The sequence below is a fragment of the Lepeophtheirus salmonis genome, chromosome 5 (assembly GCF_016086655.4).
Source record: "Lepeophtheirus salmonis chromosome 5, UVic_Lsal_1.4, whole genome shotgun sequence".
NCBI lineage: Eukaryota > Metazoa > Arthropoda > Copepoda > Siphonostomatoida > Caligidae > Lepeophtheirus > Lepeophtheirus salmonis.
This window is the reverse complement of record NC_052135.2, coordinates 36,153,346-36,177,063: the sequence shown is the minus strand read 5'-3', so window position 1 is coordinate 36,177,063 and position 23,718 is coordinate 36,153,346. Positions and strand designations below refer to the sequence as shown.

Sequence of the window (23,718 nt, the reverse complement as noted above, 5' to 3'; positions counted from 1 at the left end):
AATAAAAAGGTTTATGTCTTGGTCTCTAAAGTTCTTAATTGTAAAACTGCCCAATGTTAATTAAAACAGTGTATTTAAAAAGGTGATCGCCTTTTTTTTCTTCATAAAATCTTAAGCCTTGGAAGAAACTTCAAATTTGTAGCTCTACTCCTTACTGTCCATTTTAGACTTTAATATTTCTTCAGAAATACTTTTGATTAAAAACCTATTTTAGAAATGAGATTTGCAACTTGTAAATGTTGTAAATGTCACGGACGGTTGCAACTTTAAAAAAAAATTAAGCTTGAGTTAGAAATTAAGAAAATACGATTACATAACATTTTTTATAGAATAAAAGACTATATTTTTCAAGGGTGTTAAGTTAATAATATTCATTGTATTACAATAGATTATAATATATACTATATGTAGATCACTGATCAGTTTTAGGGATCTGAAATATTATGTGTTTGTGCGCTTGTACTCTCATATAGTCGCCTTCAAGACCTTGCCCTGGTTAAATAAATGATATGTTGTAATAAAGTGAAAATACAGGATGCGATAACATAACTTTATTATTTATTGTGCGTGGTAATGATACTTTTGAAGTAGTAGCGAGATGACGTTGTTATTATGTGGATAAAATTCTAATTTTTTCTTTCAAATACAATTAGTTGGCATTCTACCTTAGAATAAGGTCCCCTTGCCGTCTAAATAAATATAACCAAAAAAGAGTTTAACATAATATGTTAGCAGATTTTTCTAATAGCAATTTAGCTCTATTTTTTTTTTTTTTTGTGCCATATACTATAATCAGTCAATTACTTCGATTTCTAAAATACCTTAAAGACAATTTTTCAATTCATTTTCAAAATTTGATATATGCAAAATTCTTTGAACGCAATTAACTCTACAAATAATTAAGTTGGAATACTTAAATTGAAGTTATCCGATCCATGGTCATACAAATGATTTTTGTAAAGTTATATCAACTAATAGCAAAGTATTCAATAACTCAAACGATACCGCATACATTAAAAAAAGAAAACTGCTACATTTGTATATAAGTATTGCTCCTCCCAAAAAATAAATTTTATTAAAAATCGCCTAAAAAATATATAAAATTATTTATTTCTTAGTAATCTCTAGTAATAAATACGATTACCGTATATATTTTGCAGCTACAGCTTTTTGGATGCTACAGAAAAAGAGTATTTTGTAACTGTCCCTGATCTACCCTATATCGTCCATAGAAGGCTGAATAAGAAAGAGAGATATATAGCGGGGGGAATCATAATAATAAATTCAAGGAGATGTGTCAAAAACAGTCAAAACTTACTTTATTCTTTCTTTCTTTGCCTCCTCATTTCCACACGGCGAGGACAAGAAATTATCATTTAAACCATTCACTCTCACCACGCACACAATAGATGGAACATGACATTCTAAAGGGAAGGGGGGAGGGAGGGAATATTATTATTTAGATATAGAAATGCTTTCTCTCCAGAATTTACTCTGTAAGTACATAGTTATCCATTCGTAATTCATAATTGATATAAATATAACATTGTTAAGGGGCATTATTCCATGTTGCTGCAATGATATAAATGGTTCTCTGACAAAGACATCCCATAGGACACAAATCCTTTTTAAAAACTTTAGTAAACTTTTTAAGTGTTTCTTTTAGGTCGTGTACACTCTAAATTCCCCGTGGCCCATTCAGAGTTGGGCAACAATACGTGGACTGTAAATTAATGTTTATTTTATCATTAATATAGGAAGGCTTAGTTTTTTTTTTTGACATTCTGGTTTACCTATCTTTTATGCATAAAAAACTATAATAAACATTTTATCATGTCGTCATCATGAGTGAGCAAAAAGCCAAAAAGTAACGTATTTCAGATTCTTGAGGTGGCAAGAATTATGATATATTAAGTATTCCAGGAGCCTAGTTTTCAAGGCGGCCAAGATAATAATGGAGAAGATTTTTCCAGGAAAGTAAGAAGTAGAAGTCGCAATTTCAAGAGAGATTTAGAGTTCCTTCCCATCATAGAGAAGAAGATCAAGGCAAATAAAGTTATAGATTTTTTTTTTAAGTATTTATAAAGCAACATCTCCAGTCGAAGTTTCGCTGCCAAACCCTGTATTTCATTCCTAAACATTTATTAAGAAATTATAAATTCATTAAGTTAGTAACTAAACTCAATTTTGCAATCTTTTATGTTTAACTAATGAGTCTACTATGTAGAAATATGTCTCGACTAGATTTCAACAAAAATAAGAGCACTTTTTTAAATTAACTGAATAAAAAATATGGTAAATTAAATATTAAAAAATCTTACTCCAATTTTAATTTGAATGTTAACTAATTAAGTTTGAAGGGGGGGGGAGTTCACACAACGACGGGAACCGAATATAAACACAAAACCTTTATCAAAATATGAATTATTCTTTTTTCAAATAAGGCAAAACGATGACAATGACTTTATAAAAGAAATGTTTTCTTATAAGATTAGCGATTTCTAAGATGATGAGTAAGTATCGGGGGAGAGGGAAAAAAATAAATTGAGCTTTAGTAAATACGACCTTCTGGTATGTTTAAAAAACCCATAAATAATTATGGTAGTCATAGCAAAAATTACTCCCCTACAAATTTTATGTGTCAACTTTGTTACTACAAAAAATATGGCGATAATTTAACCCTACACTCATCGTTATGGGAACTCACCTTAAAAATAAATAAATAAATAGATCTTTTTTTTCAAATTCCAATTAGGTGAAACTAGTGAATATTTTTTCAAAAATCTTGTATTTAGTTAATTCATAATTTGAGCTTCATGTAGTTATATAATTCATTAAATTAAACGTTAAATACATACTGAATAATTGCATGGTTTAAAGTTTTAACGATTTATAATTTACTAATGCATTAGTAACGAATGATTGTTAAATGTTTCGATCATATAACATTCATTCACAAACGTGGGAGGGAGATGGAGATCGCCCTATGCACTATTAAATACAAATTATTGTCATTCACTAAGTGTAATCTTATCAAATTAGACTTAAATTAGGAAAAAATTGATTGCCACAATGAAAAGATAGATTTAATTCGTAAGACTATAATGGGATTCGATTAATTCTAAAATTCTAATAAATTGAATATCTTTGGAAATGGGAACTTATCTCACAAATGTATAACCAAAGCTTAAAAATGTTCGAAAAATTTGAATGTCTGTTAAATTTGATTGTTTTTTACTCATTAAATGAAACTTTTCTGATAAAGCCATCAAAATCTGTGAGGATTGAGTGATGTACATTTTCGAAGTTTACATAAAAAAGTTAAATGAAATGTTATAGAAGTATAGTATATATTGAAGTATCTTATTGTATAGTTACATGTGTACAAAATGATCAGAGTTTACCAATTATGAAATCCCATTTGATAAGCGCATATTCATATTTACAAATACTAACATTGAAATCTATGTTAATAAATGAAAATAATTATATGATTGCGTTTACAATAGAACAATCCCAACTTCTAAAATATATATAACTGGTAGTGATCGATAAAATGCATGGATTTATAAAGATTCTGCATTCAAGAAGTACAAATGCTTTTTTTAAGTGCAATCCGCAATTTGCATGAAAGGAGCATCATTCATAGTTTTTTAAACAAAAAATGCAGATTATGATTAAATAGGTACATATTGCATTAGTATACATTTCATTACTCTATAAATATATATAAAGTAACAGATGCAACAAAAAATAGAAGGGAAACACATTGTTCATTTATAATTTTTATATTCCTTTACAAAAGCTGTTCAATTTCATCTAAGGACAAAATTAATTTACAGTAAAGGCTCTAATAAAACAAATTTCTTGAGACAATAGAAATAGGAAAAAGCCCTCGTCATAAAAAAATAGTCAGCATACAAGGGCTTAAGTACATATATGGCGAATTAACAAAGAAAAAAAATTTCAATAAAAATATTTACCAATTGTTTTTTAAATCAAAAACTCTCTGGTCCTAATTTTCTCATTAACATTATTTAATCTGTCAGGTTTATGGCTTCCTTTATCTTTGGTTTATTTAGAAAACAACTAGGCTATATTTTTTACAAATCTAACAAGAATTATTCTAATATTTTGTATGTATATAACTATAAATTTCACTTGGATACAAAACTCTGCCTTTTCTTATAAAAATTATTAATTCTTCCCTTAAAAGTGTCTAATTTTTGTTTTCTTACTCCCTCCATTTTTAAAAGACTTCCATTGCACCTGCTATTTATTAAAAATATGTATATTAAGCTAATAACCAAAATATATCCAACGAACCCTTTCAACATTTTTAAGCAAAATTAGTAGTTTAAAATTTTTAAGATTAATACATTTTGATTAAACCAAAATAATAAATCAGGAAGATAAAGAACTAAAGAATATTAATCAATATAAATTAAAGTTAAATTAATTTGGTGATGCAGTTGCCAAGTTTTTGAGGCCTTTCCAACTTTCCGAAAAAACCTTTTTTGTTTTTCTTCTTTGATGAATATGTACCTACTACATTATATTATTATCTTACACTTCTACCGTATGTATGCTCAGTACATAATAAATATTTTTAACTCGTCTTCTTTGTAAAATATTTGCATAATTTTGTCGTTATAGTTTCTTTGTTCTTTAGTTGTTTCATCTTTTTTTTAGATTAAAACATTACTAAAAATTTGTAAAAAAATCAATGAGGAAAAAATTCTACTGAATTTATATTTTTACTTTCTTTAAAGTGATTAATAAATTTAAATTTACTTTCAAAGAATGATATTGATAGATATACGCTATTTTCGTATTCTTTTTATAACTTTGGTATATCACTTAAATCTCCTATAAGTTTTTTGGGGAAATTAGAGTATTGTTAGCAAATATTTAAAACATTCATATTATTGGAAGCAATATTTATTAAGTCAATCCATAAAGAAATGAATATGAAGTATATTGTTTATTTAATTTACTTTTTTTTCAAGGCTTGTTTAAAGTCACTTAGTAACATTTATATCGTAAAAATATTTTTGTTATATTTAAAATTGACTTAAATGAAAAAAGATATGAAATTATTGTACCACTGTGTACGTTAGAACCATCCCACAATGTTCCTGGTTTTCTTTTTTTCTTGAATTAGCATCATCATGATTTTGGAAATGGCTTCTGTAAGGGACATATTTCTATATCCAGAATAGGAATCGATCTCATAAAGGTTCAAAGATTCTAATCAGTAAGATAGATTTTCTTTATTAATTAGAAAGAAACCGTCGTTCTTTGAACCAAGTATTTTTGAACATTGTATCATTTTTTAATAAATCCCATAACCAACTTGATTTTGGCCTGTTTGAAGATGCCATGATAATGGTAAATAAATCTGCAAGACAATTTTCCTTGTCTTTCATACCCTCTATGAGGGGTATCTTCTCTTAACTGTCCTACTACATATCTTCACCCCAATTAAAAATAAGTAGAGGAGGTGAGATATCATTTTATTGCATGTCCAAGTGGAGTCTCAAGCCTTTACTAACAATTCCAAATTTTTAGAAAGGCCAGTTCGAATCCTTTGTATATTTTTATCGATTCCAGTTAGTGTCCTCAAATTTATTTTGAGCACATTTCAAAACTATAATTATAATTCAAATAAATCCCTTCTTTAGTTAATTACAAAATAGCTTTTGAATCACGAATCTTAGCTATCGAGTAAAAGTCCAATCTCATTTCTTTGATTGCAAGAAAATATGAACTTAAAAGTCAGAGTCGAGTAACAAGTCATGAGTCAAAGTCTGCACCTTTGTCTATAAGGAGAAATATCACGATATGAAATTACAAATTTCTACGACCTTCTTTCTCTATTTTTCATTCGGTGAAAGTGTAGAAGTAAGAGCCTAGTTTAGCAGCGTCATAAATAAGAAAACAAATTATAATTCATTTATAAGAACTTTTACACAAAACTTTCATGTTTTGAACTAGCATATTATATAGAAAAATGTGTCATAAAAACGATAGTAAAATACTTTTACAGCATTTTTTTTAAAATTCTCTTTGTAAAACATTTTCAAATGTTTTTTAACATGAAACAACCCATTTTGGGTACTTGTATTATTATGATTAAAAACTAATAGTTTATGTTTTTACCAGTTGTATTGTTTCTATAGAATGACTTAAATATAAAACTCACTGGGATGAAGTGTGCTTTAAAGTTTCTATTTAAAAATAATATAATCCATTTCTACGAACAAAAACTAAATTTTATTTTTTTGAAAATCTGTAAAATAAATCAGTAAAATAATACATAATAAAATATGAAAAATAAAAAAAATGATAATAAACAGCTTAAAATTACAAAGGTTTGAATTGTAATAACAACTAATGTAAAAAAATCACTAAATAAATACGTGAATTTTGTATAAAAAATAGAATAGAATTAGTGACCATATCTAAATATAAAGATAAATGTATTTTAAACATTTGAAATGGAAGAAACATAGTTCTTGTAAACTTTTTTCAATTTCGGAGGAATTTTCTAAAGGGTTCATCCATCCGCAACGAAGAATTGTATAACAGCATGATATTCAATTTTTTCAATTTAAACAGAAATTGAAAGGAGTTGTTCACGAAAAACGTTCGTGTAAACAACTTAATTGAACAAAATTGTTGAATATAGGCACAAAAAAATATGAACATTGTTCCATTAGGAAAAAAATGACGAACTCAGCACCATCTCTATGTCAGGTGGATAAATTTTTACCTCACTCTAGTAAATATATACTAATAGATCCCTACATACAATAAACTAACAATATCATTCCGTAAATTTATATTGTTTTATTTTACACCTCCTTTTTACGACTTTACATAATCTATGAACAAGTGTACACGCATGTAACATATATTCCTTAATAATATAAGTCTAAAAACGCGATATGTTGATGTATTATTTGTATAAACAGAAGGTCATACGATTTGTAGAGTTAAGTTTAGTTTCACCATAGTAATTTCTAATTATTATTAATGAGTCAAATCTGTACTTCTACATTACCTTAATTAAACATTACATGTAAGATACACTGTGAAAGTTAAAAAAAAATATGAATAAATATATTTTGTTCACAGATTAGTTTTTTGCTTGTATGTTTTCTTTATATAGTATAATATAAGTTGGTGAGAGTTTTTAGCTATCGATGCATAGACAAGCTTTTTTTTATGAATAATAAAAAAATGCTTTATTTATTTAACAACTCCTTAAGGTTACTCTCCTTTTTTTGTAAGCCAACTTCCATGGGGTTATTTAATATGTTGATATTTTCTTTTCAATAATGATAACAGCTTGGGTAAAAAAATAAACAGGATACATACAACAATAACAAGATTTACAAACTTAAATATATGTGTTTCCATGTTCATTTATAATACGGCGTGCTGAGCTATAAATACTTGCTCTCTTTGTGAAAAACGAGTCCTCCACCGACATACAAAAAATAGACATATATATAGAAGAACCTAGTTTTTTAATACAGATGTAGGCGTGTCGCTCAATATCAAATCGCACCTCAAATGACAATTTCTAACCCATTCACAACAGATATTGAAAAGATTGAACATATATATATATATATATATACTACAAGGATTTTACTACCGGCTGCAAGATTCAAATCTAATTTCTTTTTTAGCAATTAGATGATTAGTTCCCAATGTATAAAGGCTTTTTATCGAAATTATATAAAAACTTTGGTTTATACAAAGTTTTAATTGTCATATCTTCTGACCCTACAATTCAATTTCAACAAACAAAGTGTTTCCCAAAAGTAAAAAAAAAAAAAACTGATAAAAAAAAAACGTGAATCAAATTATATATTTTTGAAATCGGGTTCATTTCTTAGCTTTGAATGTTTTTTACAATATATGTAAATGTGAAAAGTATTTTTGGTTAAGAGATACCTTGATATAGAAATTAATGAATCTTGATATGGCCTTTCAATAAAATGTGTCAATTTCTCGTTATTTTATCGTGACGATCGATCTTGGCTACTTTAAGTCAAATTAAAAGGTAATAATAATTATTTCCTTATAAAAATTGACAATAAATTGCCGAATATACAAATCTTATCTAAATTGAAGATTTTTTTTTGAGTAAGATAACCAACAATTATCCTGGTTGAGCTAGAGAGAAAAAAACATTTTTTGTGACTATACAAAAATATATTTCATTCTTTCTTGGGAGCTTGATTATAATAATTACATATAAAAACAACATACCATCATACAAAAAATACAAATTGATGAACCCCATGATTTCCTATCCAGTCCTGCTTTCTTTGTGATGAATCTGATTCCAATTCCCCTCTCTGATGAATCTCATCAATTATGTATTTGGGGTCACTTTTTCGATTATTATTATTATGTAATCCTTATTATATTTTGTGAAAAATTATTTTAGCTTGTTATTTTTTTGTTGAAATTTAATATATATTCAACTCTAATTCATTTGTAATTCAAATATCTCTAAATAATTTAAAATATCCTCTTAATATAAAACTTTATTGTATATTGACATTTATAAAATAAAATGAGCCTGAGTTGTTTCTGGTTGATACTCTTGGTTGATTTGATATAGAGTAACCCAGGTATATAATTATGGAATGAACGACATGTTTTTATAATAAAAAGAGGCAAAATATTTGTTTTTTTAGTAGATAGTAACAGAAAATTACATACTATGAATTATACCTACATTTATAGAAAAGAAAACTTACTTTAAGAAAAAAGTTATCTGTAAATAAGCAAATGGAAAGTATTTCCATTTATTCTATTTAATAGAGTTTTTTTAGAATTTTTATTTTTTATTGATTGATTGAATAAATACATTTGTTTTAATATGTATTGAATTTGAGATCAATCTATAAAATATTGTTTTTATAAAATAAAAAAATTATATATACCAGAGAAGAATGAGACAGTTGCAACAGCCCCTTGTTCTCCAACTTTAGAAATCTACATTCCTAAATTAAATCAACAGCATGACTAAAACATCTATAAAATACGAGGATAATGAAGCTCTAATGTTATTCTACAAAAATCATTTCCCTAACAATAAATCAAGTCAAAAATAATCATAGAGAAGTAGACAATATTAAATCTATATTAATATTGGCTTAGTTTATTTGTTTCTAAGTATATGATGAATCCTTTTTTACAGCAAGGGTCTGTAGCTATAGCTCAAAAAGAAAGAAAAAGGGGGCTACTTATCTACTTACATTCGGTATTAAAGCAAATTTCATTGATGCCTAATTTCTCCGAGTCATGCCGTGCACTCATGCCAGTCTATCATAACTCAAAGTGATTTTTTTTTGCAGTGATATGTTTGCTGTAGCTTTTTATCTTTAGTCGCCATTGTAATTGATGAAAATAGTGTTAGTTTACACAGGTTAAAAAAACCAAAAATCAAACTGGTACCTCTAACAATTTAAAGCATTTTTCGGAGAAGAGCAGCTTAGCTGTCATGACATTTCATTATATCAGCTACAAGCAGCTGCGTCGAGGGATGAAGGGAGAAGGAAGTACATAGTGATATTGGCAATAATATTAAATAATACTGTCAGCACCTTATGGCAAGAAAATTCATTCCTTAGAGTACCAACTTTAAAAAAAGGGGATAGCTATGTAATACACCCAATTTTCATCACTAACCATTATCTTCAACAATTTGAATGTTTTTATTTAGTTGTACAAACATTAATAGCTTTAAAGATTCATTTTCAATTCAAAAAATTATAAGAGGTAAGAGTTGTAGTCAGATACACTGATAGAAAAATGTTACTGTCTATGTTTTCGTGTTAGTATAAAAGCTATGAAACAAATATTTTTTCTATCATTGTACTTGTTGTGCATTCTTAATCAAGAATAATGGCATTTCTAATTATATTGAGCCTATATATCCAAGTAAACAAGATATCAAACAAGAGAGAGAGAAACATCATTAAGTTTTCATAATCATATATGATTTTGTTTTTCCTGCTCTATATGTAGCAGTACTATCATTGAATATTATTTATTATCCCTAAATTTATATTACGGAGTAATAATTAATTAATAATAATAACATATCATGAATGATTTAAAAGACTATAACCTATTATTTCATGCTCTATCTACTTACTTTTAATAAATACTGTTGAATAAAACATAACTTAGAGCACGTGACAGATTTTTCAAAGAAGAAATCATAATTATTTTATGTTTGAAGAGAGAAGATCTTAGTATAAAGTATACATAAGTACGTGTGCTCATAAATGATGAGGAGTAACACTAAGGATTTATGGGGAAGTTATAAGTAGTAGTGTAAATCGTTTGTATTTTTTATTTGGTCTGTTTTTTTTGGGAATTGATAATCTGAAAATGAATTTTCTTTTTTAAACTATTGTCTTTATTTTTTAAAGCCTGAGTATTGAACTTCCTTTTCTAATACATTCCATTATAGTCCAAAATTGATTGAATATTTATGTGAGCTCATATAGGACAGAGAACAACCTTGGTTTATTATTGCAAGCTCTTGTTGGACTGAAAGTAAAATTGAGGATCGACGTCAGAGTAATAATTTCTGCCTATGTCCTTCTATATTTCCTCCTCAACCTTCCTCCTCCTCATAACTTCTGGTAGCTTATTTATTGAAACGTCAAAAACATTTTCCAAATTGTCAGGTTTACTATGTTTATTTTTGGTTTCTTTTTTAACATGCAAAAATATATACGATTTTCATAACTAGTTATACGGTTAAATCCTTTTTTGGAATCAGGGTAGAGTTGAGGATTGACAATAGAACAATTTCTGTCCATGTCCTTGCTAGAAACAGAGTAAATTTCAAGGATTTTTTCCTCTCATAGTGGCTTGTAGATGACTTAATAAAAAGATCGTGAGAGCTAAACTTTTCTTCTTGCAAATATTCTTCAGATTGTCAGAATTTAATTAATTATAGGTTTCTTTTTTTTAGAATACCCGTCGATCCTACTTTATAGAACTCTACTTGTAAGCATGGAACACAGATTAAATAATTAAAATGTTTGTATATACCTTCATTGTACCCGTGTACAATATTATAGCACTTCCATCAAGTAATTTTAAAGGGTACAATATTATTTTGAAGTATGTGTGTATGTTTTGAAAATAAACTAAACTTGGAAAAAAAAAAACTCCATAAGTTTTCGATATTTTACATCATTTTTAATTCTTTTTCGTTTTTTAGAATATTTTCTTACCTAGACTTATACAACTTTGTTTGCATATATGTACATTGTACATAAATGAAAATTATCCAAAATAGCTCAGAGTTCATTTCGACATATGTATTATTTCATTTCATTGTTTTTTTCTAACTTGCTTATATCTAATTGTTTTGTATTCAAACTATTATCCCAAGGAATCATATATATTATTTTGCTACGCAAAAGTATATTCGATATATATGTAGATATAACTTAGAACAACATTAAAGAATTAAATTAAATATTTTATTTTTTATTTTATCCTGAAAATTATACCAAAACAGTCGAAAAATGCATACAAACTGCTCATCGCTTCAATGCTAGATATTGTGAAAGAATTTGCAGACAGTATCTGAGTGCAATAATTATAGATACCTTTGCTTGACATGTCACTTTTTCTCTCAAAATCCCCAAGACAGGTAGATCCTAATACTGTGTACTTAATGTCATAAGGTATAGGACATCTGATTCTCTTTGATACCAATCTATGTTGAAGAGGATATTTCTGTAAAATGAGGTATTGTTAAAGCGATTGAATGCCTTAATTGAAGAGTTTTACACAAGTGTTACGTTATTTTATACTTCTTGTGTTTTAACTATTTATAATTTTATTGTTGTTAGGCCTTTGTTTGGTGCTATATTTTTAAACTACAGTATTTATTCATGTTTTTTGTTACGCAATTCTTTCAAACTTTTTGTGTCATTTTAATTTTATGTTGATAGCACGACAAATATTAAATAATATAAAGGGGTAAAATGGCATAAGTTTCTTACATTATAGTTGCCCGATAAATAAATAAAACATGAGCAAAGAAATCAAATCTTAACAAAATCTTTTTTCGTTAATTTGAATAATAACATTTTTAGTTCACCAAATTTAACTGCGAATAATTATGACAAGGGCATCTTGTTATTTTGACTTTTTTATTCATTTCGTTATGTATTTCATGTTATTTTTATTTATGATGTTACCACTTTAAAAATCAACCATAAATGAGTAATTACTTTTTTAAAGAATGTGTCCATAAACTTCAAATATATTATCATTGAATAAATTTACTAATGTGCTTTACAAGTAAATATTTTACCTAAAAGATAGAAACTAGATAGTTTTGACAAATGATCAAAAAAAATGTATTTTATTAAAAAAATATCCCGATTTAGGTAAGGTCGAGGATATAATCTGAAAATACCATGATTTTATAATACTGCTGTAAAAACGACTAAATTAGTGAAAATGATCTTTTATTTCCTTTAGCTATGACTCTCGACAAACAACAGAAAAGATAATCCAGGATGTACCAGAGAGACCGGATCTATGGTCAGAGCCCTCTGCTTTTGGAGATCGAGCACACTTTAGAGTAAGCAGTAATCCTGCTACACTCTCTGTTACAGATGTGCATCGTTTAGATGCTGGAACCTATACTTGTCGTGTGGATTTTCGCCAGTCTCCCACCATTTATCACCACATCACTCTAGATATTATTGGTAAGTAGTATTCTATGCCCCTTTTAAAGACACAAAATATTTAGAGATTTTAAATAACACTTCTTAATAATTCTATATATAACATGGGATTTTTATTCTATCTCATAATCGTTCAATCAAATTTGGAAATAAATTATTGTCATTTTATCAAACATAGAACAAATATAATTGTTCTTTATTTAGTAGTATCCCAACAATATTGATACTGCTTAACAAGATTAAATTTGAGTTTAACAAATCAACATTTAAAATACTAATTAGTACAACAGTGTCTCTAAAACATCAATAAATCCTATGTATTAGCTGTTGATCAGTATGTTCCTCCCCTTTTTTAGTATATTAAACACTGATTTCTATAATTCTGATTGAGTCTTGTTAAACAGTAAGGATTTTATTATATTTTTTGATAATAATCTAACAGTGGAAAAGTAATAAATTTGTCTTGCTGTTATACCAATTAATATCAGACCTTTAAAGTTATGTTTTTAAAGAAAGATTGAGAGGTGAATACACTTTAAAAGTATAAAGTGCATAAAAAATGTCTACAGTACACAAAAAAATGCAGTGTAATAGTTCATGTTTTGGAATAACAACGTTTTCTTTCTAATTGATTGATATGAAGTATAATTTTACAAGTTTTTGAAATAAATAATCGCTTCATAATTAATTATTTAACATTGCAAAGGGGAATTTTTTAAACTTTTTTGATTGGCGGATGATTTTATATGCTACATAGTTATATGCACAGACATGTATTTAGTATGTGTTGATAATTTTATGCTCTTCTTTATGCTTTAATAAAATTTGTATGCATATTTAAATTACCTGTTTAAACAAAGATAAAAGGAATCTTATAAGTTTGATATGAAAGATTTACTTAACTCCTTTAGTATTTATGTATACACTTATATGTAAAAAGAAATAAATAAATAAAGTGGAAGAGTAAAGAAACGTGAATAAAAAACAGGATTAGGCTATAAATTGAATTTCAATAAAGTGTGCAGAAGAATATAGCAAAATATTATTTTGTTTATATAAATATGTAGGATTATGTACATGACTATGTACGCTTAGATACGTGTTTGGCAAATTAGTGAATATTAAAAGATAATGTAAATTAATAGGTTACTTTGTAGTCTTTTTGATGAGTTTGTAATAAATAAGGATTGTTGGAGAGAGTTTGTCTAAGTTCTCACTTTTAGCCACATTGCTCAGACTGTAGAAGTTATATTAACATCTAAGTTTTTTTGTTTTTTGTTGTGGAAAGTTCAAACAATACAAGGGTGGTCTAAAAAGCTTACAACGTCAACATGAAGATTGCAGTACTCTAAAATAAAAGCTAGTCATATCTATCTAGCATCTTTTGACAGTTACGCATCAAAGTGTCAGCTATTTTGGACTTATATTTATTACGTAATAGTTGTTTATGTGTGTTGATGTGAGTGTTTTTGTGAAAATGGACAGAATAGAGTACCGCGCTGTCATTAAACATGAAATAGTAACCTTCAAATAGATTCAAACAATAGCAGACATATAAATAATTGTTGTGTTATAATTTGGCACGTCTAAGTCAATCCAACTCGGAGTAATTAAGCCTAAAACAATCGTGAACATTTACTTTGAAGAGAAAAACGCCAAGTACTATTTGAACGGGTTACATAAATGGAAGCAACACTGGGAGAAGTTTTAAGAGTTACAAAGAGATTATGTAATATTATAAAAAATTCGAGAAAAAAGTCTTGTTTCTTTATTTCATCGGAAACTTTTCATACCACCTTCGTATCTATCTGACTGCTTAACATATTAACTATAAATTAACAACAAATAGTTATATTTTTATATAAAAAAAAGCTTACAAATTTAAAACAACATTTGAGTTTCAAATGTGAATTAACTGAAAATGAAAAAGTATATTCTGATGATGTAAAATCACAAATATGTCACAGCTCAGAATTCAATGCAATCAATACTCTTAAATAATGCTGTTGTAGTCTTCCTAAAATTGATAAAAAACAATCTCTTTGAAGGATTTAGTTTCACACGAACAGAGTTCGATAAATCTATCTCATGGTTCTGCAGAAAAATTGCGTGTAGAAATTGATGAAATATGAACGTAAGATATTGTAAGATCTCGAGAAAAAGTATAAGCCTTTAGTACGTAATCTGAGTCAATATAACTCAGGTGAAAATATATCTCCAGATTATTTAATATATTAACTAGGAGGAAGTGAATGTGATAAATATTGAAATTGTTCTGGTGTTTATTATTTATATGATACGTTAATAATATATAACCTAGATAAACTCAAGCGTCATTAACATTGGGGAATCATGGACTATTAATAAAATAAAAGCTGCACATATTTATAATTATTATTATCGTTCTAATTACTTTGTTATAATTATATTTTTATTATTAAATCATTACATATTAAGTTAAATAAAGCTAATAAATTACTAATATCTTGCAGACTACCAACGTATACTTTTTCAGAATTTCGACGATTTTTACCTCCCTATGGACATTGTGTCCCTGCAAATCGGGAACGAATATTCCCAAACTCAATTTATCAAGATTTTCAAAGGTACATGATGTACTTTTTATATTTATTTGTATTCTATCAACAATTTGATCTCAAAGTGGCCACCCTTGGTCTCGATATAGAGCCTAAAGAAGACAAGTGTACCTGCTCCTTCTCCACGATAGCCTTTAGGGCATCCACATTCACTTGCAAAGTGGTATAGGTTTTCTTGTCGATATTGTCAAAAAGTTGTAATCTGGTAGGAGAGATTCAACATTGTCTCTTGCCGATTCTGATGTATAGGCCAATTCTGATGCAATAAGCAATTCCCCAATTTTTCTTCACACCACTTTTTGAGGTTTTTTGGGCTGGTAGCTGGGGACTTCCTCTCAAAGTCTAGTTTTCGTTCTTCAGCTTATTAATCTTAACCTAATCTGGTAGCAAGAATCTATGTAGGCGATATGGGCATAGCTATTTCCGCTACAAGAAGCACTGATTCACTATTTCTTTCGGCTTCCGTCTTGTTTGTCTATGGTTTGATGAATATATTTGTTAAAAATAAATGCTGATATTACTGAAGAACATTGATAAATTATTCTGTAAGTGAATGAAACATTTCTTACGATTCCCTAGGATACGCTGTGAAGAATTAGTAATATATTATTAGCTAAATAGCAATTAAAATTAATTGTAAATTTTTAATTTTAATTGTTTTTATTTTACAACAAGATTATGATCACATAATTATCAAATTTATTATTTTTGATTAGGTGAAATATCTATATTTATGAAAACATACTCCTTAATTTATTATATTATATATTGTAGAACATATTTTATAAGTAGTTATACATTGAGAAATCTTAAAGGAGATTTTATTCCACAACCTTTAAATGGAAAGGTTGATTCAAGAAAATTTTAAATATTTATGTACAAAATATATCTTATCCTAAAAAAGATTTATAACAAAATAAGATGTTGAGTTCAGAACTCAATCACACTGTGCATTGCCATGTTAGATCATTAAAAGTTATTTAGCATGTCTATAACAGACTTTCTCTATGTAGATATATATATATATATAAGGTAAACTAATTATTCAATTATATTAACTGATCATAAATCAAATAATTTTTTGTTAAAGATTTAAAAAAATATTCATTTGACTATATTATTTCAATTATTATTTTTTTCCCATTCAACTAACTTAACTTTTATTACTTTTTCAGCCAAAAAATATTCTGCACATGATAGAATTGAAAGTAATTTTTTTTTAAGTTTAATATAAAATGTAAGTACATATACTTTTGACTCATTTATTAAAAATATAATATGTCAAGAACTATTCTAGAAAAATAACTATCCTTCTAATATTTCTATTATAGAAATGAGGAAGGCAGGGACATTATTGATTTAAAAAAATATATAATTGATTTTTAACATAGATGGAACAATTTCATAACGAATAAAATATATTTATCTTAAATGGGAGTACTTTACCCAATTTTGAAATGATATTTTTACAATATAAAACGTTAGTTGGTGTTATATGATACTATAAGGAGGATCAATGAATAAACTAAAGTCTTTTTTAACACTATATTTAAGATGTACAAGTTCATAATCTAGTATAGTTCAGTGCCTTTTTTGATAATCAAATTTATCAAGAACAACTTGCACGTACATACTATCAGGAGGCTTTTTTTTAAATTTTACCTTATAAAATCAATAATTGTGATGCCCTCTTTCTGTAGCAACCATAGCCTCCAGTTTAACCTGATAACATAGTTGTTAGGCATGTCATGCCCTCAACAAAGGCATTTATGGAATGGAGAGTCTCTTGTCTGCTGATGACGTAGTCATTAGAAATATTATCCTTCTCTTTCTCAACAAAGACCTTCAAGGAATTAAAATTGATGTGAGGGACTTAATAGCTTTGTTTTCAACGAGGCTCCATATTCCATAGTCCATTGGCGCACAGCCTAGTGCCAAGGGGGTGCCACAAGTCTGGAGGCTGAAAATTTGTGAGTTGTTCCTTGCACCAAGATCGAGTTGTTGTGGCTTCATGGCCAGGTTCTAGGTATTACTGACTACAGAAATCCCTTTTGGTGACGCTAGCATACAACCAGGACTTGACAACCTCTTCATCACGTCATGCCAGAGGATGGGCGCTGCAATCCCTTTCCTTTTTACCTCCATTATCATTGTTTGTTGACGTTTTGCAACTAATGATAATATGTTTGAAATCTGATATATTTCAAAACAATTTTTTTAAAACCTCAACATCGAACAAACAATAATATCTCTATGAAGCACTAATTGGTGCGGTACGCTTTGCTTATATACATTGTAATTGCGGAAACTAATATCAAATTTTGTAAACTGTAAACAATAGCTTATTTGTTAATTAACATCAAACAAGAAGATCTATTCTTTACAGAATAAAATATCTTTTACTTAGCTTCCATCTCCTTTTTCATATTCATCGTTGCTGTAGAAAATGCTAAGACTGCAATTTTTTTTATTTTTTTTCAAAACCGGAATTGCTTAATATCTCCAAACAAATGAAGTTTCATCCCCAAAAATGGGACACAGCAGGGATATGATAACTTGAGAATTCCCATAGACAGTGGAGGAAAAATATGATATACATGAGATATTACTAGGATATTTCAGTCTTTGGAGTGATAAACACCCCAGGGAGTACACAGAGAGTTAATGATTATTATAAAAATTACTTCCCTTATTCTCAAAAATGTATTCGACCAACTGAATATACAATGGATACTTATAATTAATAACTAAAAAACTAATAAAGCACCATTCCCTAAAAAAATGAATACCAGGAAGTACATAACTACGTTAATAATTGACGTAGAAGGTGAAGTCAAAATAGCTTACACAAAAGATATTTCTGCCTATGGGGTGTATAAAAACTCCATGAAAATAACAGAAAATAAAGAAATGAACATTTTCTATTGACGAAAAAAGTGAACAACATGCAATCAAAATATTCAAGCATAAATAAGCATTGAAAGGTATTCCTATATCATACTTTGATTACTACTTATAACATAAAAATATATTTTTAATAAAAATTTCTATTAATATTTCAAAACTTTTTTATATTTATAGATATAAATTTGTTTCAAAGACAAAATGGATACATATTTAGGTATTTATTTATCTGAGAGGTAAATTCCAATTATTTACATAACTAATAATTATTAATATATATTGTACAAACATAGATCCGATAAAAACGACTTGGTCATATTTAGATAAAATCTTTATATGTGCTAACCTACAAACTTCGTTAAAATTACAAACGCTTTAGAATTTTCATACTGAAATCCAACACCAATAGTTATGATTTTCTATCGGTGTTCTATTATGTGTTAAACGTAGGTAAATGCTCTACTCATAATGGCTACACATTCCTGATCTCTTTTAAAACCAGTTTATAGGGATAATCAAAAACAGGTCCCTCGATCATATATTTATACCAGACAGTCCATTGAACTCTGAATACTAGCTCTCTAGCTTACGTACATGTAAAACAAAAACCACTTGAACGTGATATATCCATTTGCGCACTCCAAGCAGGACAGGACCAACGTATACGCCGTCAACAAGTATGAAACGTTGGAGAGGAAGAAAGGCTCTGAAAAAAAGGCTAAACTAGACCAAGAAGAGGTAAAGGAAACAGTCCAGGTGAATCCTATCTAGTCCCTGAGGGCCCATGCAAGAGAATTTGGGGCTTCACGTCATTCACGTCAGACTAGCATGATAAATCTTTGATATTTTGGAGATACCACATTTGACACCTGCAATGATATAAAACCATCTTTTTCTGTTGAAAGGCTTTTTTGAATTCTTTTGAACTTTTTTCTGACACTTTTGGACCCTCCTAAAGCCAGGATGCCAACACCTTTTTAGTGGATATCGAGAGGAAGGCCTGTAGTGTATATCATCCAAAGACCGAGGCTCACAAGGATACTGTCAGTTAGCTGTGGGACACGATGACAAAGGACTACATTCGTAGCAGATTCCAGGCCTTCCACCGCCTCTTGGAAACCATCATTGGTACTAAGGGCGGCTACATTAATGATTAAGAGAGCTCAGACACATACATATTTATGATACTATTTTTTTTGGAATTATATTTTTTATTTATAAATTATATCTTGATAAATTTAAAAGCTCAAATTGATTATACTTTAATAGACCACTTGGTGTAAGTATATTTACACATTTAAAACGGGTTTCTTACTGTGGCGTTACTCCTTATCTCCTAGAAAGTCCCGCCAAAAGTCGCTCCTAAAGAAATAAAAAATACAAAACATATATTGCATTAGATGTTTCCTAGTTCAGATGATTAAACCGTTGAAATAAAATGTCAATGCTCTCATACTCAATCAGTGCAACTCTATTTCACTAATAAAGAAAAAAGAAAATACATAAAATAGGCTTTATAAAAACCTGCATGTACCTCTGCAAGTCAATTCTTTTTTATACAAATTTCTTCATTATACCAAGGAGAACTGAGATAGAGGTCAAAAGAAATGGTTTTTCAATGTTTTTTGACACATAAATTAATTATGACGATTTTTTTTGGAATTGTTCCTGCTCCAACGGTCAAATTACCTAGATTAATAAGCAAAAAAAACAAAAAAAAAAACAGCATGGAAGAGAAGCCTTGAAGCCACAAAGTCAAAAACCCCACAAAAGTTAGTTTAAGACAGCTTGGAGAATTTATGACACTGGTAAACGTGGCCTATGTCCTTACAATACTGCAACCGTCTTGACTGTTATGTATGTGAATATGCTAAAGAAGTGGCATTACATGTCAGAGTAATCTGTGAAAAAACCCTGCAAGACTGTTAGGTCTAGGGTTGAGGCCATGGTGGGGGGGAAGAGTTTTAATTGCTTATAGTTTTACTACTTTTACTTTTTGAGAATCTTCATAAAGTTGAGATGGGAAAATTCGTTTGCGATTTGCAAGGACACCCTGTACAATGTACATAAAACCATTAACACACAAGAAATTATAAGCTTTTTCGTTTAAATCTCCATTTGATATGAGCTCAAAATAAATACAACTATTTGTTTTAAGTAGGATTTAGGTAAATAGTACACCTTGCTACAATGTACTTACAGTCAAATCTATATTATGCAGTCAGGTCAGAATCTGAAAAAGTGACCGATTTGTGCAGGTGACTTCTTCAAAGAAATTTCCCATCTAAATTTGATAACTAGATATAGACACTTGAAAACAAGTGACTATTAGACAAGGTTTGACTGTAGTTTGTTCTATAGTTTATTGCATGATTGTTGATTTTGGGAAAGTACTTACATTGTTCAATATTTACTCTCTTTTTTCAAATAACAAATATAGTTCTCCTCGTGTTTTTTTTTTTTTTTTTTTTTTTTTGTATATATCTTGCAACTGAAGTTGAAAATCGAAATATAAAAATTGCATTACTTTAATGAAGAAAAAAAAGTGAAGTAAAAAAATAAGTATAAGGAATTTTAAATGCATTGCATTGAATTGTCTTTGCTGCTCAATGATTCAATGCAAATTCAAAATATCGATTATATTCTAAAATTGTGAGGTGCAGTTCTTAGGCGATGAAAATATTTTGACCATGTATGTTTACTATAAAAATGAATTTTTGAATTTAAAGATTTTATAAGCTAAATCCATTCGATAATTGAATATTATAAAGTACTCACTGCAGTGATGTTGATTTTTTACTTGATCCAAAATATCTTAATTGCCAAGTTTTTATCAATAAGTAAAAAATTTAAAAATTATATTATTTTAAACTAAGATAAACATTTTTTCATGACGGAAAATAAGTGATCAAGTTCAAGGCATGTGCTTTGACGCAACAAATTCAAATACGGATTGGACTGCCAGAGCTTGTTTTCTTCTTAAGAAAAAGAAATAGAAAAACATCTTTTACCTCTCCCATGTAAATACCATATTATGGAATTAATCTTAAGAACAGCGTTCCAGTTATGATTTGGACCTATGTTTTTTCCTAATGTTCAAAAGAGTTTAAGAAAAATGGTCATTTATTAATACAGCTAATTGGAATTGAAGATTGTGAAATATTTAGTCTTGTGGAAGATGTGCGACAAGCAAACTCAATTATACGAAGAAATTTATGGAAACCAACCTTTTTCGACACAACCATAAATAATTCCGTAACTGGGTAATTATATTCCTTGGTGATGTGCAACCACGAGGTGAAAAAATTTATGTCAACTGGATATTATACGCCACAGCTGATAGCTATTAAAAGCTTTATACTGCCTCAAAATTAGGAAGATTCGATCTCAATTCAAATTGATCGTCATAGAGGAACAAGGATTGCACAATATTTGTGTGTAAATAGTGAAAGTTTATCTTTTAGTCTGGATATTTTCTCCACAAGTTTTAAGTGCACCTAATAATCCCCTAATTTAATTAAATATCTCCATAAATATTCTTCCATTAATTCAGACATATCGAATAAAAATATTTAAGCATTTATTCTTCTTCTCCAAAGAACTTGTTGGATTAGCTCTATTTCACAGTGCATTATGTTCAGAATCAAAAAGACGTATAATAAGATCCATGGAAAATTTGAATACTAAAACCCAAGAAGCACCATTTTTTACTCACAAATGAATTAAAATGTAAAAACTTTAATTTCAAAGTTGTAATTATCTTGCTAAGCATAAAGTCGTTTTCATTAAAGCCTATAGTGGTCTACTAACATTTTATGAATCACAGCTCCAAGTGGTTGAGGATAAACGAAGCATGTATGTCCTTGATTCAAGAAAAAAACTCGCTAATAATGTTAATTTAAAAACTTAAATATATGCAATAGAATCAAGATATATATATATATATTCAAAATTTAGATCAAACTTTTGGGATTGAAAAGAAAATCAAAGATATATAAGATTTTTGATTTTTTTGATGATATTTGAACTAATTTTTTTTAAAACAAATTCAATAGGTTCGCCAAAATTTGAAGTAATACTTTTATCCATCTGGAGTGAATGGTAAATTTTTATTATGTTATTGAAAAAAAGTTACGCTATGGAGTCGAATTCTTTTTATTTCTAATTCAAACAATTAATAATTCGACCTTTGCCAACTAATTAATATTAACATAATAAATGATTTACATGTAAACATAACAAACCAATTCTTCTATTTTACTAAGCATAAAGCGAGATTACAAGCTATATAAATGGCCAAAGTTCGATTTTCTATATTTTTACTTTCACAATAGGCACATATTTTTCTCATTAAACTCTGGTAAATGTCCAACATGATGATAGTCCATTATAAGATATAAGTTTATTGATTTATCTAGGCCTCGATAATTTATTGCACTTTGACGCCTTCCATAAAACTTCCAATCATACTCTTGATAATTATAACTTTGTATTCAACAAGCTATAATTTATTTGAATATTTAAGTGATAAACGATAAAGCTATTTACATATGTATTACCTAGAAGGTATAGCTTCTTTGATCTATGACCTTTATTGTAAAATTTTTACAATTTTAGTACAATAATTTTTTGAGCCTTTTGTTCTGATAGACTATCAGTGATCTTACAATTATACTCTCAGTCATTTTTATCATCATCTTGGAAATTATTATGACAGTGAAGATTTTGAATTATTATTAATAACGACGTGAATTTTGGCTTCAAGAATCTATAAAACATATCTATTAAGTATTCGTTTCTGTTGTTAACTCTTCATTACCTTTAACTAATTATTTCATAGTCATTTGATAAATTGTCAATGTTTTCTTTATCAGCACTCTCTACTTTATCTAAAATGCTATATATTTGATCATTTATAGTCCTGCTAAAAATATTAAATATCTTGATCTTTGTTTTCTTTCCATAGCTTAGTTTATTAACAACTTTAAATTTAATAATTATGTATTTATGAAAGATATAGATATTAATAATTGTTGTAGTTTTTCAATGTTTGTTCCTTTTTTGGCTGGTAATCTGTCGATTAATAAAGTGTACTTTAATATAAATACTCTAAAAGGATAAAAACCCAGTTATATGTCTAATTCTGAACAAATTTATAAATCCGATAAAAAAGGAAAACATATATTTTTCAAGCATACTTGTGCCCCAACGATTTTTTTTTCAAAACAAACCAAACAAATGCAATACTATGGTATGTTAGACTTATTCAAAAATATACTTTTTTCAATTGTAGTATGTTTCCACATTTTTTCATCTACTTTCAGATATAAAAAGCTCGAAAATCATTTTTTCAGGATCTAAGTATGTCCTTTACCCTATGTCATCGACCTTTAAGTTTTTCCAAAATACCTTTTTTAATGATGTTGCGTAGTTCTTGGACAAAAAGTATATATAAAACACAC

At 28.1% G+C, this 23,718-nt stretch overlaps 1 protein-coding gene across 1 annotated transcript in view; it reads left to right on the top strand.

Annotated features, from left to right (window-relative positions):
* The window catches only part of LOC121118659 (protein turtle), a 212,302-nt gene that overhangs the window by 94,505 nt on the left and 94,079 nt on the right, over positions 1 to 23,718 (top strand). Inside the window, exon 3 of the mRNA XM_040713250.2 lies at positions 12,547 to 12,776. Within this exon, the coding sequence (XP_040569184.2) occupies positions 12,547 to 12,776 (230 nt within the window). The remainder of the gene's footprint in view (positions 1 to 12,546; positions 12,777 to 23,718) is intronic.